The sequence below is a fragment of the Lepisma saccharinum genome, chromosome 30, assembly GCF_977018435.1.
Source record: "Lepisma saccharinum chromosome 30, izLepSacc3.1, whole genome shotgun sequence".
Lineage (NCBI taxonomy): Eukaryota > Metazoa > Arthropoda > Insecta > Zygentoma > Lepismatidae > Lepisma > Lepisma saccharinum.
Window position 1 is genome coordinate 20,832,281 of NC_139258.1, and position 19,562 is coordinate 20,851,842.

The 19,562-nt window shown below is 38.5% G+C and overlaps 1 protein-coding gene across 1 annotated transcript in view; it reads left to right on the forward strand.

Moving 5' to 3' along the window:
- The window catches only part of LOC145981900 (chordin-like protein 1), a 172,186-nt gene that overhangs the window by 86,632 nt on the left and 65,992 nt on the right, over positions 1 to 19,562 (forward strand). Inside the window, exon 3 of the mRNA XM_083115395.1 lies at positions 14,569 to 14,705. Within this exon, the coding sequence (XP_082971521.1) occupies positions 14,569 to 14,705 (137 nt within the window). The remainder of the gene's footprint in view (positions 1 to 14,568; positions 14,706 to 19,562) is intronic.

Below are 19,562 nucleotides of genomic sequence, written 5' to 3' on the forward strand. Positions count from 1 at the left end.
GGTAGGGATTCGAACGCAGGACCCCAGGCGTCGTAGCGCACTGTGTTAACCGCCACGTAGGCCGGCTCGCGACGATGAGGATGACTGATGATATGATGAAGGGATACTTATAAAGAACACTCATCCCCAGACCGGGATTCGAACCAGGAATCCCTGGCTTTATAGAGCGCTGTGTTAACCACTCCGCAATGCATATTTTCGATTCATCCACGCTGCAACTGTATACTAATGTCTTCGTAAATTGTCAGCTATTTGTTATATACTTATATTTATTTACACGAGCTATGTAACCAGCATTTTTAAACACTGTCAATATTATTCTTCTACTCTTTCGTTGGAGAAAATATTATTTTCTCCTTTCTTTAACAGTTAACAGCTGATAACGATAACACCATTAAGCCTTGTTTCCATGATAACCAAAAAATCATTCTGCTGACCAAGGCAGAATTTATTTTATTTTAAAACATAAAATAAACATTTCAACCTTCTAGCAAGGTCTTCTTCAGACTCTGTACCAAATACAAATGAAATAAGATCAAAGCAAGAAGATATATATACAGGGTGTACCAAAAGTCCCAATCCCCCCCCCCTTTGGATTGTAGACAAACCTGCAAAATGTTATTTTAACAGCATGCCTATGATGAGAGGATGGTATACCATTAAATCAGATAAATGACCACCATTTACTCCAGAGGATCTGTGTGCACACAGCTATTTTCATGGCACAGTATTATTCGCCTCCAGGTGCGATGTGAAATCCTCCGTAACATGGCTGGCGTCAGGGAAGCAAACGCACTGCGAACAGCTTCTTGAAGTTCCCCAGTTGTCTGATAACGATTATGGGCGACTTTCCGTTTGATGTGTCCCCATAGCGCATTATCAAAAGATGTCAGATTTGGACTTTGGGGTGGCCATTTTAAAAGTTCTGGTAAATTTGGCGATCCTCGTCCAATCCATTTGTCTCTGAACACATCATTGAGGTATTCTCTTAAAATGGCCACCTGAAATCCAGATCTGACGTCTTATGTTACGGAGGATTTCACATCGACACCTGGAGGCGAATAATACTGTGCCATGAAAATGGCGGTGTGCACACAGATCCTCTGGAGTAAATGGTGGTCATTGGTCTGATTTAATGGTATACGCATCATACGCGTGCTGCTAAAATAACATTTTGCAGGTTTGTCTACAATTCGAAGGGGGTAATGGGACTTTTGGTACACGCTGTGTAAGTATATATATGTGTATATATATATATATATATATATATATATATATATATATATATATATATAATCACTGCCCTCCAGACACAAGATTATTAGAAAGTTTTATGTCTGGAACACTCCTAAATCGCCTGTGAGGTGAAACAACAGTTGACAGGAGAAGGCCACCTGCTGGAACACCTGGAAAGGAATGTTCCAGATAAACAACTTTCTAATAATCTTGTGTCTGGAGAGGAGTGATTTTTGTGTGTGTATATATATCTTCCTCTTTTGTACCTTTTCATTTGTACTTGGTACAGAATCTGAAAATGACCTTGCTACGAAGGTTGAAACGTAACGTTTAGTTTATGTTTTAAAATAAAATAAATTCTGCCTTGGTCAGCATATTGAGTTTTCATTTATCAGCATCTCAATTTGTCAAGTAAAATATCGTTCCTTGCGGTCTACATTATTAAGGATGCGATTTTAAGGCTCGTGTGAGAGCCTTACTGAACTGACGATGAAAACAAAATGAAGTTTCAAGTAGATATTCCGAACTCAATATTAAGGATTGAATTTAGTACCATACGAGACTGGCTCTGTACAGGTACCAAGTGGTTTCTGCGTAACAGAGATATTCTATGTTGCTTCCTTGTTACAGCGACATGGAAATGCGTGCTTAGTTTTTGTATAATGAATCAAACAGTGAAGTCTTTATTCTGCGCGGGAAGAAATACGCTGCTCTGTTCAATAATTTCTGCTATTTCTTTGTGAGGAAAATTTTACAATGTTCTAGTCTTAAGATGCTGGGAGAAGGCGAAGGAACACTTTTGTCAATATTCAGATTGATCCATGCCAGTGATTTATCGTGGAAAATTCCTCTGGTGTACAAACAAAAGAAGAGAGAGAGAGAAACTGGTTCGTCAAATGGCGCTCTTCGTGTTATCCCTCCTCCATCTTAGAGAAACGAAAGTTTCCGGACGACCTTGCTCGTAGTATCTAATACGTGCATTATCTCTGGTGGATCATTAGCTGACCCCTTTTCTCAACACAGTGACTCAGCTATGCTTTTATCCCACCACCCCTTTAAAACTTCCCCTTTCTCCTTCAACCACCCCCGTCCCTCTAGCTTCCTCTCCGGATGAAGGGTGTTAATGCCCTTCTATGATTGATGAGCGCATTCTCTCGGTATGCTATACTTTTGTTCTGTATTCAAATGCATGCAGATGATATCCCAACCTTACGCAACTTAGGGCCAAATGGGGGCTGGGGGAGAGGGGACTCCCACGCAAACACAACCCAAATTTCCCTCCTCTTGTGTTCTTTGCATACGATGATCAATTTCTCTCAGCCTCTGCTCCATCGCCCATCCCATTGTTTTCGAGGCACTGACTCTTCCCAAGGGCACAGCCAGGATTCCTGCTTAGCAGAGGTTTTCAGGTGGCCCAGTATTTTGAGGGATACACTCATTTTTAAAGCTACACTTTCAAAATCATAATACTATCATGCGTGCTCCAAGAGCATCTTGTAACGACCGCCATGTTAGGCATATTCCAGTCGTATATTGGCATTTATCTTATTCGTATACTTTCAAGTTAAGAACTTGGATTAAATTATTTATACTTAATTGTTTTTATATGTTATAATATTATTCGCGTATTTTTGCAATATTTATTCAGAATGTATAGGCTAATAATTATCCCAAATAATATATGCAACGTTTTCATTGTTTTTCAAGCACAAGTTAAATACATTTCTTCTTAATATCGATTTTTGTTCAACAATGTACAAGATTGAAGTAATTTATCTTCGTTATAAACTAAATCTTTATTTAATCATTTTTATGTGTACAAGGGCAAATATGATTTATTTGATAAAATCAGTTTAGTTATTTCTATATAGTTTAACATTGTAATATTATAGCAAAGTATTTCTCCCTCGTTTTCAATAAAATATCGTTTTCCTATTGGCTGTTTATGTTAGGAGTGGGGGAACCACGCTTCGTGTTCTTGGCGATGTAAAAACTTCCACGTTGGCATTTTTAATTGTTGCCAACCTGAACTTTAGCTTACTATCGCTATTTAACATTGATGTGTTATATAAATTATCAGTTTTTCTTGTGTTATTTTATGTTATGAGTTTGTGTTGTAAGTTAGAACAATCTGTTATGCTGCACCTCGCGCTTGAGGTAGGCAGTTGAGGTGTTGCTATTAACTGTGAAGGCGGTGCGCGGACTCTCGTGTTAAATAAGTTGCTTATCACTGCCTGAGAGCGTGCATGACCCAACAAATTATAACTTTTAACTTGTGCGAATCAGTATGTACGCGCGCGATTCGTGATTAAAGATTTTGGACATTTTAATTATAAAGTATTTGGAATTTTATTTACTGTCACGTGTCGCAATTCGGTGGTTTCCTTCCTGGAAGAAGGGTGGATCGTCTAATCCCGATCCCTGGGTGAGAACTGGTGCTCCCAACTGACCAGCCAGAGCAAGGAGCGGTGTGTTGATAATTCGGATCTCCGTACCCTGGAGTTACGAGTGGTGGCACGTTGCATTGTTTTTGTGTAGGACAATTTTCTACACATTGAAAATCATAAGACTAGCATGGGGGTTCCAAGAGAATCATCAGGACAATTTTCTACACACTATGAATCCTAAGACTATCATGGGGTTTACACGAGCATCTTCAGCCAACACTCAAAATCATAAGACTATCTATCATGCAGGTTCCAAGAGCATCTTCAGGGCAATTTTCTATCAGCCTCAAAATGCCCCTTCTAAAATTAAGATTATCACGAAATCTTCTGGAATGGACCTAAAGGAAACCGGTAAGAATGGAAAAGATTGGATTGATCTTGCCCAGGATAGGGACTGATGGAAGGCTTGTATTGCTGCAGCCATAACCTTCGAGTTTAAGAAGGCTAGAGAGTTAGTTACCACCTTAAAAAGAACATTTATCAGTCAGAACATTTATACGTGTCGAAGGACAGGTAATTTCCCTATCTGGATTTTGACTCCGTCTCTACTTTCTAAATTCCTTCCCAAGCGAGAGGAAAATTTCCTCCACCCTGAGAATATTTATCCTAGCATAGTTCCGTCATAGATTTCTGGAAAATTAGACAAGCATTTACAACTCAAGACGACAGACCTTGTCATACATGAAAGGCGATGAGTCTCGACACGTCAAGAGGCCACACATGAAACATGTATCAGAAACATTCATCGTCTCCATCAAGGATCTTCTGCCATCGTCATGGATGAATGCACCAGTTTCCAAGGTACATACTATCTTGCGTTGTCATCCAAGATTTATGAGTGTTTCCTAGTTTTGTTATTGTTATCGACAACTGCCTCGTGAAAATATATCTTGCAGACTATTTACAGTCGCTGGAAATGAACCTTTTCCTGCCGGTGTCAAATTAATGATCTAATGTTTTTACCTAAATTAGTAAGAAAGACAAGATTGGCTATGTGCTGAGCTGTTAGAGAGAATAAATTTCCATGTAACACCTTTTAGAGCGAGGAACAGAACACCTATCTACAAGCCATTCTCAATGTTAAACATACACAAAAACAAGCCAATAATATGAGTTCAGGAATCGTTTAATGAATTATCCTTAGTGCATGATTTGGATATATTTTTTTATTCATGTTATGCTATCAGGCATAAAATTTTGTAAAACATTATATTTTATCGGATTTGTCTGTAAAGAAGTTTTAACTGTATTTATATGTTGTCACACTATCATAAATCTTATCATTATTTTATGTATTAACATTTGTGTATATTGTTAAACTTATCTTTGTGTACATTATGTTCAGCATAAATGGGACTTCGTTTTTGTGATGGACTAATAAAGAAATGAAATGAAATGAAATTCTTGACGTCTTTGTCTAAACATTTCGTTTGGACCCATGTTGTAATTATATCATTGTTTATTTATATTCGTACAAATCCTCTTAATTGAATGGGCGTTGCCTTACTTATTGACCAATCTTCGTATTTTTCCATGCAAAAATAAGAATGATTGTAATATGATTACATCTTCGTGAAACTAGAAGTTGAAAGGAAATCGTTGTCTTTCATGAACGAGTTGCGAGAGTAGGTAAGTTCGGCTCTTACAGTCTGCAGTTGCTTCTACATTTTTCTGATGTGCAGTGGTGAGTTCTTGATTTCCCCTTGCCTCCTGTAAATAGGGGCTCCTATACGGTGTCAACCGATGATTGTATTGTTTGGAGTGATGTCTGTCGGGTTCTTCCTCTTTCTGTCGCACGGGGGGAGTTTTTAGGTGTTCAAAATATTTATATGAAGGATATACAGTATGCGCCAAAATATACAGTACTGAAATGAAAAGATGAACAAAAGTATAAGACATGTTACAATATAGTGACTGGTCTATATGCAACCCAAATAACTATCGTGCCTTTTGGGTTGCATAACTGTCAGGAAACCTAAGGTTAGGTTAGGGCATGTGGAGTGGACGATTGTCATTTGGGTTGCATATAGACCAGTCACCTTTTTCAAACTCGGTCCACCTTCATGACCGCTTCCATATGAGCGGAATAATGCTCTACTATGAATACTTTTTCCTCCGTCGAGAGACCCATTTCCAACAACAACTGCACAACACAACTTCCTTTTCACTACTGCGAACACGTGCAGCTGGAGCTATGCCCCGTCGACAAACGCAACCACGTGTTCGAGATGCGCGAGTTTCAGTACTGTACATTTTGGCGCATACCGTATAATCCGGGGGATGCTAGTAGTTTGTAAAAATGCATGGCGGTTTAGATATTTTTCATCCCGAGCAACGTTGTTTGGCTCCGTAGCATCTAAAGAGTCACTTGTTGCTACGGTTTTCTTGTCCAATTCTGTGGATAGCTTGATTGTGGTGGGCTCTATATTGTCCCAGGACTTAATTGAAAGATCTTCGAGGAGCTATTCTAAATAATGGAAGTTCATGGTTTATGTAATTTAGGAAATGTCCACTTATGATGAAGCAGTGACCCCCTCTGCTGAGAAGTGTCGAGTGGAACTACAGCCTCCTAAAGTGTGGGTTGTCGTGCTGATGCAGTGAAACCCAGTGTTTGGAAGTAACTAGTTACAAGTAACTCAGTTACAACTAACAGTTACTTTTTTGAGAAACTGTAACTGTAACTAGTTACTTTTAAAAGTGAGTAACTGAGTTACTTTTTACGATAGAAGTAACAGTTACTTCTACAATTACTTTTACAGTTACTTTGCTATGTAAGTGTCATAAATTATTGGCGATTTAGGACTCAAAGCGAGCCGAAATTTAGTTTCTGCTGTGATATAAAAGCCCATGTTTGATACATTAATTCTTGCAAACAATAGATGAAGAGGAAAAGAGAAAGTTGTTGTATTAAATTTGTCTCCTGGCGGTGGTCAGTCGGTAGACTCCAGCCGGGTGTCAGGAATTTCAAGGTATATCGTATGTTTCATCTTTCGTTTGGTAGACCTGAATTCCAAAGCGACATACACACCTCGGAAGAGGGTTGGATTTCCCAGAAGCGGGAAGATAAGCCTCTAGGAGGAAAATTCCTTCCTATTGCTAACAGTTTGCAATTGTCAGTTGTGTGCTGTGAAGTGTCTCTTCTATCTGTAGTTTTTCGTCTGTGGTGTTCCTTTGTGACCATATAACTTCCCCTTCTGTAAGCAACATCCGATAGCTTTTTTCCTTTGCTATAGTATCAGATTAAGCTGAAAATGGACGTACTGCAATATTTCAGTGCTTTTACGAAAGAATTCAACGATACTGGTAGTATGAATGAAACTGAAGAAGACGAGAGCTAGCAAATGCTCATATGAATGGAAAACAATGTCATTGTTTCCACGTGGTTTCATTCATTTCAGTTCCTGATAATTTAAATATGGAAGTAAAAATATTTCCGGTTAGAATTCGCTTACTTATAATTATTCAGCATTTCAACAGTGAATTACAACACTCAAGTGGCAAACGAAAGAATCAGGAAGACCCTAACGATCATTCTCGCTTGTTTATGTAATCGTCTCAGAGAGAACTGAAGGGGTAAGTTTAAAATGCCATTTTCACCTTCATTGATAACACACAATTATAGGCTAATACATTATAATTGTTTTTATCATTTTCTGGTTCATTAACACTTGAAATTGTACAACAAATTTATTTTTCTCTGACACGCCCTTTATACGAAACAGACCTCCCTTCCAAGAATATATTCTATTTGAGTGATATCTCTCTCTTTCTAGTATCCCCCCACTCTAATGGACATTCCTTAAGAACAAGAATGATAATAAATACAAATGTTTAAGTTGCAGTAGCTCAGGTCAACCTCCGTGGCGGAGTGGTTAGCACAACGCACTATATGTCAGGAGTCCCGGAATGTAGTTCGTTTCGGACATGGATGTTTGTGTTTGTTCCAATGAGAATACAGAAAACAGAAAATCGACATACGTGAAAACTGAGAAAATGTTAATAACGGGGGATACTACCGCATAGGGGTATTCCTTAAAGAGAAAAAAAAGAAGTCGTTTGGGTGCCTGACTACCATGCGAGAGACTCCGGGTTCGATCCCTGGTGGGGGGAACCGAGATTTTTTTCCACCTGTTGAAGCAGCTCCAGCGCCCACCCAGCGTCGTATAAAGTGGGTATCTGGAGGGTAAAGGATGACAGGGACGTGGTGCTCATCACATCACCCCCACCTTCGGCCATGATCAAGAAAGTGTGGGGCTCTAACTCCACACCCCCAATACGCCTTCATGGCGTCACGAAAAGCACAGGAGAGCACTTTATTTTGTAATAAATATAAATATACGAAGACTTATATTATGTACCAGTAACGTAAGTAAAAGACATGTTAGTCTTAACAAAATATTTTATTACAATTAATGATCGATTTGTGTAATTTGGTTGCAAGAAAATTTTCAGCAGAATAACTGTAAAAGTAACTTACAGTTACTTTTGAAGTACATGTAACTGTAACTGAGTTACTTTTTAAAATGAGTAACTATAACTGTTACTTTTTTTAAGCAAGTTACCTTTTTTAAAATAACTTTCCGAACACTGGTGAAACCTTATGATACTTGAGTAGCTAGGTGTTGGCTCCTTCCTGCTGCTGTCTCAGGAAAGGCAGATAAGGATTTAAGGTTGATTGGAGAAGTTGGGGAGATGTAGAACAGAGGAAGATGCGAATGAAGACATCTCAGTGTGATGAATGGTGCAAGTCCATGCATAGTCGTGGGTGGAAGCAGGCAAGGAGATTGGTGTAGGTTGGACTTGCTGGGCGATTTTGTGGATGACTGGGTTAGGATGAACATGGATTTCTCCATGGGGTGTAGGGGGAGGCCTGGGTACTAGTGTGCTTATGTAGCGGACTGTGTTCGTGTCCAATCAATTCTCCGTTCTGGACTTCTTTTGTGCATTGTGTATAGAATACTTCTATTGGTTATTATGTGTAACTATTCAAATTTCTCCCTTTCCATAACTATTACAAAAGAAAAGCTTAATTGAAAAACACATTATTAAATTTCGCAAAATGAACTGACAAGAGTAGCTGATTAAAATGCAGCTGGTTCTTTGAAGTCTTGGAATAAGCTGCTTAAAGTATCCAGTGCCATCTACAGTTGTGATTCGAACTTGTTCATGACCTGACTCAAATTCCTTCGCCAGAGAAACTTTGCATTTCTTTTCTTTTTGCGAACAGCACGGACACCGAAGTATGAATTCTCAGAAGAGCAATATACTGTAATATCGCTCTCAATGCTGAAAGGAGAGGAGGGGGGGCTTGGGTGGCAGAGAAATGAAGATTTACAGTGAGCTCGAACTCGATGACTCTCGTCTTACTCATCTGAAGAAGGAACAAGAAAAATACTCAAAGTGCTATCGAATTTCAATTTTCAAGACGCCTCCGTGTGTATAGCCATTACACTACTAAGATAAATCCCTTTGACTATGGTGCTTAATCGATGTTAATGACCAAAGTGCTTGGTTTTAACGGTTGCCACCTCTCCCCTCGCATGGAAAGTCGTAAATCAATTTTATTAACTTGCCTCTGGTGGCATCCAGGGTGAACTTAAAAGTCGAGTTATGGCTCTAACCGAGAGAAGGGAATCGGCTCGGGAATAATGGTTGCGGGGAAGTAACGACTCTTGGTTTAATTTGCAGATTTGTATCACTCCGCGGTCCTTTTTTTCTTTTTGGGCTGGGATGCTGTGAGAGACAAAAGATGCAGCAAGAGATCCAGCTAATCATATGGTCCGTCGACCCCTTCTAGAAATTGGCACCGTTCGTTCCGAAGGTAACACGATTATGCTTTGTTTCCATGTTAGAAAACACTGAAGATGTCAACCAAGGCACTGTTTATAATTTAAAAAACCTTTCACACGTGATGTTTTAATCCTATATCAGCGTCTTATTTAGGCTAATAACCGAACTAAAATGAAAAACAAAATCCGTATTGAGATTTAGAAAATCTGAATCTAGATTATATTAGTCTGAAGAAGGTCCTGATTTGTTATACAATAAAGACTGCTTTAGTCAACATTTCTGGTGTTTCCTTTCAAGAAACCAGAGAATTTATTACTTTTTACAGTACATAACGGAAATAAAGTTCAGTTAGTATTCAAACAGAATAACCAAAGTAACAAATGCGTTAGAACGAAATCATTTAGGCTAAAATACAGGAGCCAGGTTATTTTTTCACATTTCACCATTTAATACAAAGAGAAAATTAAAAGATTCTACACTTTTCGAATTTCCATAATAGAGTTTTATTTATTTATTTATTTATAAGCAATCCCATAACAGAGCAATGCTCCAATTACAATGGGATATCACAAGCCCAATACTAACATTATGCAAAACACAAAAAAAGATAAAAATACAATACAATATAATACAATACAATACAATACAATACAATACAATACAATATGCCCACCGACAAACATAATACAACAAAAGAAAAACTACAAAACTAGAATCACACTATAGTACCAATATACATGAAACTTAAGCAACGAAACTCCATATTAAAACCCGCACTAAACAAAAGAGATAAACACCCAACTCTCATTTTGATATTTCTCAGATTATCGAACATATAAACATAAAAGATAATATACAAATCCATAACGTTAAGTACAATTTAATACATACAATACACAACATAAAAATAAGAAAATTAAATACCATTTATCGTTACATCTTAACTTTGTCTTGAATAGTAGCCCTTTATTACTGATATGTACTTTGCGTAAGGGAATGTAAAATCTACATCAATTTTATCCTTAACAATACTATTATGTAGTCTACACATACTAATGACAACAGAATTCTGATGGACCAAATTTTTGGAAAAAGTGTATATAAACGGTTGACGCAATCTTAATGATTGAGGTTTAGTACAGAAGTTTAATCTTTGCAAAACTTCTGCTTCGGTTAGACCGTTAACAACTTTATATAATAAAATATGCTTTGCGATATCAGATCTAGTTTTCAAAGAGGAAAATTCAAACTCAGTTAGTAGCATATTATAAGGTATCTATGTGAGAGGCCACGCAACATAAACTTTATTATTAATATTTTTCCTTTCAAAATATTTTCTTTAGGTGAGTTAAAAGTTATAACACAATACGATAACTCTGTATTTCAGCACAATAACTGTAGTATATGTAAAAAGAAATAATGAAAAACAGGGGCTGGGTGTTCACTCATCTGGTGGAGAGAGTTGAAAAGTCTCTTCAAGAAATACATTTGGATTAAAACATGTTTATTTTTATTAGTTTATAATCATTATTGTTATTTATTATTATTATTTCTACTATTCTATTGAAGTTTTATCAACGGCCTGATCCGCCCATGTGTGCTAGTTAGCGAAATAGCAAAAATTGTGTGTGTTCGAATCCTGAGCAATGCGGATGTACCGAGACGAGAATGTATGTGGAAATTCTATCATATCCCTGGTCAGTTCGTACTTGATGTCACATGAGCCTCGGTAGTAGAACCGGTAAGGCGTCTAACTGCCATGCGGGAGAAGCGGGTACGATTCCCGTGGTGGGTGACCTAAGGTCGGACTCTGGCGTTCACCCAACCTCTAATAAATGGGTACCTGGGGGGCACTCCTGGGAGTAAGGGCGGTCGGAGCGTGGCGCTGATCACATCACCACCAAAAAAATGCCAAAATTGTGAATGTGTAGCACCTTTTCTTCATATCCCCCTATGTGCCATCATTGCACCGTGCAACGACCAATGGAAAGTTTACCTTATCTTACTTGTTCTCACATTTCATTTTGACCCTTTCCTATTGTATCTTTCTTTTACTGTTGTGTTATATACACAATTTATAGCTACTGTATAATATTAAATCATCCATACATTTAAACTTCTTTAAGATACTACAACAACAAGTTACCAACGAATATAAAGTTTGAAATTATGCCCCATTCATCTCATGGCTGCATACTTCAACTGTATATTAATACAGAACATTTTCAAAGCGACTGTTTTTTCAAAGATAGAGGCATATTTCCTTGTTGGATCTTTTGGTACTCTATCATGCAACTAACTGATTACCCCGGCGTTGCCCTGGTATTTATTTATCCCAATCCTCTATTAGACAGGAAAATAATGAATTGTAACTATAGTGTAAAATGAACTTGGAGTTGAACGGCATTGGGAGTGTCACTATTCATCTTAGCGACCTCGAAAACTATGGCAATTTCGCACCTTCTGTGCAGGCAACCAAATTCGCCGTGCTGTGTAGCGGGAAGCATAACTTGCAAGATACGATACACGAAAATGCCACGCAACAGAATACTATTTTATGTCGCCTTCCCACCCCCACCCCTAGGGGTGCCAGAGGTGTCTTATCCCCACAGTATTTCTTTCCAGAATGTAAGTGATATGTGTAGCAAGTTTGGTTGAAATTGCTCCAGGCGTTCGAGAGTTATGCCGGAACAAACATACATATATACATTTTTATATATATAGATTCAGAGTTATCCACAGAACTCATTCGCCAATTTTCCGCTTGTTATTTCTTTTCCTTCACTTTAACATTTTGTTCCTATACTACTAGTCTTCTGATTATTATGCGCATACTGTTTAACCTCCCTTGGCACCCTTCCACTCGAAATTGCAATTGAGACAAGGAAACAGCGACAGGAGAATTGAAGCGAAATTGCAAAATGAAATTGGCACGTCATGAACCGCACGTGATGCGAATGAAGGAAAGAATAGTTCGCATGTAATTTGATCTGAAAGATGAGGACAAACTTTGCGGGGGAGTAGATGAGTCAGATTCTCAACATGACTATCTCAAGATAGCATTATTTCCTTAGAAGTCCCTCATCTCATAAGGAAAACAGATGGAGCATCAGTACTTGATGTCACCACCTGTTACTAACCAGTAATTGCAATCAACATTGGTGAGTTCACTTTTATTTTGATCTCAACATCTCGTTCCATGTGGAATTTTTCACAAGTTACCGAGATAGTTATTCCTTGACGAATATTCCCCCATCAGCTTTGAAAATAATCAAGTTGGAACTGTGTCGTGTACTCCAAGGGTACTAATAAGCACATTGGCACAACTCTCAGTGAATTGTGACTAAGAATATAGGCACACTGGACCCGGTTTCGACCGAACATTTACACTGGGACACACGGCAGACAACTTCAGAACAAACCAGCAAAATTGCATTAAACACCCAGCTATATTTTTTATGGAAATAAGATGATGCTTTTATTAATATTATTCCATATGTTTCCATTTTGTGTACTATTCTTTAAACAAATATACTATATATTAATGCATTGTAAACAAAAGTGACTTGCTAACATAAAGTGGCACTGGCGGCGATTAGGGGGGGCGAGGGAGGGCAGTTGCCCCCCACTTCTTGCAACTTTTGCTCCCGCAATATGCTAAACCTTATCTATCAACGGGAAATACACTGTCCTTGCCCACCTAATTTTGGCACCTTGCCCCCCTCCCCCCCAGTTTTGAAACCAAGTCGTCGCCACTGTAAAGTGGTAAATAAAGTAGGAACCAGAGAAGAAAACGTAGCCTCAAACCAGAATATAATTAATTTTCAGCAATTATGGATAGTCGTTGCTCAAGGAAAAGTTTTCATAACTGTGCTACTTTGTCGGTACAATAATAATTATCACTAGGTTAGGGAAAAATATATAAAGAATCACTTATCTTTAAATAAGGTGGGAAGAAACTTTCATCTTACTGGAAAATCGTCATGTACAGCCCAAAATGCGATACCATTAACAAAAAGTCACAAATTACAGTCATAGACACAACTGACCAATCTCTTTAAAAAACTGACAAATTGCAGATTTTGACGAAACCACAGACTTTTTCTGACATTACTGACCATTTTCCACGCATGTGTATACATCTTTCATAACATTATTAAGCCTTGTTTCAATGATAACCCAGGGAGAATTTATTTTATTTTAAAACATAAACTAAACGTTACGTTGAAAGAACATAGGGATGATGTACGACCTAAGAGATGAGAAATGCGATATTTAAGCACACGAGAGAAACAGGACATGACAGAGTGGGATGAGGCTAAGCAGATAGGAAGGGAGAAGAGAATACTAGTGAGAAAATGGAAGGAGGCAAAGGAAATAGAGAAGAAAAAAGAAGACACAATGAACTGGAATGGGGGACTGAAGATAAACAAAGAATTGAAGAAGATGTTAGAAAGAGTGGAAAGGACAAGAGCGAAGGAGAAGAAAAGAAAGAAGAGGAATGAAGAAAGGAAGGATAAGGAAAAATAGAGTGAGATAAGGAGTCCAACCACGTTCCAGATGAAAGGAAATGTTTGTCTAAATCGCCTGTCAGGTGAAACAACAGTTGACAGGAGAAGGCCACCTGCTGGAACACCTGGAAAGAAATGTTCCAGATAAACAACTTTCTAATAATCTTTAGTCTGGAGGGGAGTGACTTTTGTGTGTATATATATATTTCATTTGTATTTGGTATAGAGTCTGAAGAAGACCTTGCTAGAAGGTTGAAACGTAATGTTTGGTTCATGTTTTAAAATAAAATAAATTATCCCTTGGTCAGCATATTGAGTTTTTGGTTACATCTTTCAGTACATAAAATTACAAGTTTATGACTTTAATTACTTCTTCTGTATTGTTCGATTCGATTGTATTTACAAAACTTACAATAATACAAAACTTACATGAAAGTACTGAAGCCAACCCACGCTCTTGAATTCGAACACAGTCACAAAATGGACAAATCGTATAACATATGGAACTCGGCCCGTTTCCAACTTTTCCTCAGAATGCATGCTTGATCTGTGCAATTAACAGTCCGTTTTCTTCTTCTTTGCAGGATCTGTGGATAGCCAACAGACAGGTTCTGGGTTGACTTGTGGTTTTGGTGGAACAGAATACAAACTGGGAGAAAAATGGCACCCACGCTTGGAAACCCAAGGAACCATCTACTGCGTAACTTGCGAGTGTTTCGAGGTACGTATTTCTCTCCTTACATTACATGTAGTGTCATTTCAGCTTATATCGTTAGATAATGCACGTTACTGTACTAATTGAGCACACCACGTAAATCTTTATACGTGTAAAATGTAAGACAGCTGTCAAACGAAATTCTTAGTGAAGACCATTTTACAATTATACCAAGGTTCTGGGAACCGAAATTTCAACACAAATGTCATTTTTATTATTATTTTATTAATAATCGAGGAGTTCAGTGCAACAATGGTACAACACACCCGAGCAATTCATTCGAGTTTTTATTGTTTGTCAAATGATTTGATGAGCCGATACCGACCGAGACGGCCTGGTAAAATTCGGACGAGAATAAGACCGAGGCTCTCGATTTGGTTGGATATTTGATGTTTTCCAGATGAATCATACATTTTGTTTCCAGTAGTTACGAAGTCAATCTTTCAGTGGAAATTGTGAGCCTGTGTTTCGTGGATACAAATATTCCGGATAAAATTCCGTTTTTTAGGGTTTGTAGCGTTGGAACGAGGCGTCAAAAAGAGAAATGGAAGATTGTTTGCCTCAGTGACCTCTATCGTACCGTTCAACCCTGACGTTGGTTCGCTCAAGTTCCTTTTTTTTACTCCCCTTACCTCATCAACTTCCGAGGATTGGTCATCGACTTCCGAGCGCTGGTCATTGGCTTCCGAACACTGGTCATCGACTTCCGACCTCCGAGCACTGGCCATCGACATCCGAGCACTGGTCATCGACTTCCGAGCAGTGGTCATCGACTTCCGAGCAGTGGTCATTGGCTTCCGAACACTGGTCATCGACTTCCGACTTCCGAGCACTGGCCAACGACATCCGAGCACTGGCCAACGACATCCGAGCACCGGTTATCGACTTCCGAGCACTGGTCATCGATATCCGAGCACTGGTCATCGACTTTCGAGCGCTGTTCATTGCCTTCCGAACACTGGCCATCGACTTCCCACTTCCAAGCACTGGCCAACGACATCCGAGCACTGGTCATCAACTTCCGAGCACTGGCCAAACGATATCCGAGCACTGGACATCGACTTCCGAGCATTGGTCATCGACATCCGAGCGCTAGTCATCGACTTCCGAGCACTGGTCATCGACATCCGAGCGCTAGTCATCGACTTCCGAGCACTGGTCATCGACATCCGAACGCTAGTCATCGACTTCCGAGCACTGGCCATCGACTTCCGAGCACTGGTCATCGACTTCCAAGCAATGGTTATTGGCTTCGGAGCACTGGTCTTCAACTTCCGAGCACTGGTCATTGATGATTTGATTTGTTTTATTTTACTTCGCTTCTTGTACCACTTTTGGCTAATTTGCGAAGATGGGGATGAGTGATGATATGATGAAATTGATGAATAGACATCACAAACGTCCATGCCCAAGCCAGGATTCGAACCCGGGACCCCTGGCGTCGCAGCAGGGTGTGCTAACCACTCCGCCACGGGGGCCGGCCACTGGCCATTGGCTTCCGAGCATTTCTTCATATATGCTTCTTCCTTCTTCGTGCGATGAAGCAGTGTATACGAGGCAGACCTGCATTTCTAGACCGAAACGAGAAGATTACAACTGGAAACTCGAGGTCTCGTTTCAATTTCAATACCACCCCTAAGCAACACTTTTATGATCTGGCTATAAACACGAGTATGTGCATATTTAAGAACTTGCTGAGTTTCTGAGTACATTTTATTTTCATTCATATCAAATTGTGTCCACGTTCTAATCACTGAAGCAGGTACTCAACGTTTTTATTCATATGAATTGGAGTGTGCTCCAAAAAGTTGAAATATTGTAGGTGGTTGGGTTTTATTAACGAACGTTCATTTTTACTTTTATAAAAGTTGGAACTAATAGTATGTTATAACCCTTACCTATACCTATACTCAGACACGCCACTAGTTCTATTCTAAAAATTAAAGTATTGAAATTTAATAAATTTTCCATCAAAATATTCAGATTTTCAGTTACAAATATAATCATTAACTTACCCTAAGACAAAAAACTATAAAGGAATGTATCTTGACTCTCAGAAAAACTGTAAGTGAAAAAAATGCATGAACTTATTTGCATACAGCCATGAAATATGTAATGGGTAGGGCTAGGGTTTTCATGACTTACCATATTTTTTTCGTAAGGGTGTGTCATGTGTTCCCTAAATATATAGAAATTCATATTGTGAAGAAACTAATTGAATTAAGGTGCTTTTTAAGGGCATATTTTGGCATATTTGGCCATTTCTGCGTGTTAGAGCATATTTTGATTCATTTTCGGTCATATTCAGCATATGTTCGCTTTTCCAAGAAATGTACAGTCATTTTCGAAGTGGGTTCGTTCTTATTCCCATGTTCACTAGAGGTTCTTTTTTTTGGACTGCACCAAAATCTTTTTCATTTTTATTTGAAAATTTACAGAAAGTATTCATTGTGGATTGCAACTCAGGGGCCATATAGTGCACTAAAAATAGTACGTATGTGAAAATAGCTAACTAACTAACTCTCTAGCCTTCTTAAACCCGAAGGTTCATGGCTGCAGCAACACAGGCCTTCCATCTGTCCCTATCTTGACCAAGATCTATATACTCTTTTCCATCCCTACCGATTTCCATTAGGTCCATCTCAACGTTGTCCCTCCATCTTCGTCTATGTGTATGGATCAATCCATATGAAGTCATACAACATGGTTGATTGACCATTTTTAAAAAAGTTTATTTTTTGTGTGGTGTGAGCCTCATATGTTGACAGTTCAGAACCACTGTTATTTTATTTTTACTATCACCGATTTGAAGATGGCGGGCATTTTTTTATCATGGCGCACGTCATTTTCTCCATTCGTAAGCATCAGCGGCAAGTTTTTTTTCTCAGCTCTGGTAAGTCCTACGACAATGAGACAAAATCGGTGATGTTAAGCACATTATAGGCTACAATTATATTTCTGTGTAATTTTCTAAATATTATTCCTTCATAATAAATTTTAAGGTTAAAATTGTGTATTTTAATCGCTTAAAATGACATTTTCGGACATTTGGGGGGGGGGAGGCAGTTTGTTTGACAATTGATTTTTTTTTGTGCAAGTACCTGTATACCAATAGAGTATGTCAAAATTATTTGAAGCTTCAGACTTTAATACTTTTTTTTCTGCAGGGTCATAAACATGTACTTTCTGTTAAAAAATTCCAAGTTCAGGGTTAAATATCTCTGGTGGGCAGTTGTTTAAAAATCTGAAATTTGTACACAATACAGTACTTCATGATATGTAACTGCAGTAAAAATTTTGAGTTTGATATTCAATTAGTTTAAGAGATACAAAACTCGTTAAAAATTCAATATTTTGTATTAAATATGGCATGCCTAATTTCATTTCTTATTAACATTTTGTGTTGAAATTCTGCAAACTGTAATTTGGAATGTCAATGAACAACATTACAATCCTGAAATGGCTCTGCAATAAAGTATATATACGAGGGCGTGCTGAAAAGTAACGCTTCCTATGTTTTTATTTTCTTTGTTACCTTGAAAACGCATTTTGGATTTTGAGCAACCATACATTGCACTTATAAGACTTTCCCGCTTCTCCATTGAAGGTTTCAAACTTCTATCGCCAGAGGGTGATGAACTATTGCGAGGAAAATGTCAGCATGTAACCATGCAATGTCTTTACGAGCATGAACAGTTCTAGTAATGGGTGTACAAAAAAGTGAAGTTTTATGCAACTGATTTGGAATCTATTAATGGCAGTCCTATATTATCTTCACTACGGCATGATCAATAACATTAAAAATTCAATAAATTACTGAACAAAATTATTATACAGGGCTATTCTAAATGATCTTCCCGATTTCAAAGTATAATATCTCACATTTATTTAGTCACAATGACATGCAAATAATTTGAAATGAAAGAAAAACTCAAAAAGTTTTAGTGTCTGGCAAAGCTGATGTTTAGTTCCACATTCTGCCGCTAGGGCGACAGTAAATCAAGATGGCTGGAAACGAAGACAGAAGAGCATTTTGTGTCCTGGAATTTCATGTACAACAGTCAGTTTATTGTGTCCAGCGAAGTTTTAGGACGAAGTTCGGGTTAGATCCACCAAGCGGTCACTAAATTCGGAAGTGGTATAGACCATTTGGCCTATGGCCCTATGTTCTTCGAGGAGGACACTGTAAACGGACTTTCCTACCTTCACATGCTGCAGACATGGCTCTTCCCGCAGCTGGAAGAGGACATGGAAAATTTTATTTTGCAGCAGGATGGGGCACCCCCACATTGGCACCGGGATGTCAGGAGGGAACTCAACAGAAGGTTACCAAATCAATTGATAGGACGAGCTAGTCGTGAGGATCAGGTTCTGCTTCCTTGCCCCCTCCCCCCCCCCCCTTCGCCAGATACCACCCTCTGTGACTTTTTTGAGGGGTTATGTTAAAAACCAAGTGTATGAGCCTCCCCTACCTAACAACGTACCTGAACTTCGAGTACGCATCCAAGAAGCAGTTGCATCTATTGACTCTGAGATGTTGAAAAGAGTGTGGCAAGAATTTGACTATCGGCTTGATGTGTGCCGAATTACAAAAGGCACTCATATTGAGCACCTTTGACGTGGAACATAACACGTATGTATGTAAAAAAAAATTGAGTTTTTCTTTCATATAAAATAATTTGCATGTCATTGTGACTAAATAAACGTGAGATATTAAACTTTGAAATCGGGAAGATCATTTAGAATAGCCCTGTAGTTTTACATTGTTCACTTTGGAAACCCCTTGATAATTTGCGTAGATTCTATACCATAGCATCAGAAACCTTACCAATAAGTAAATAACAGCCTGCTTTCATTAACTTT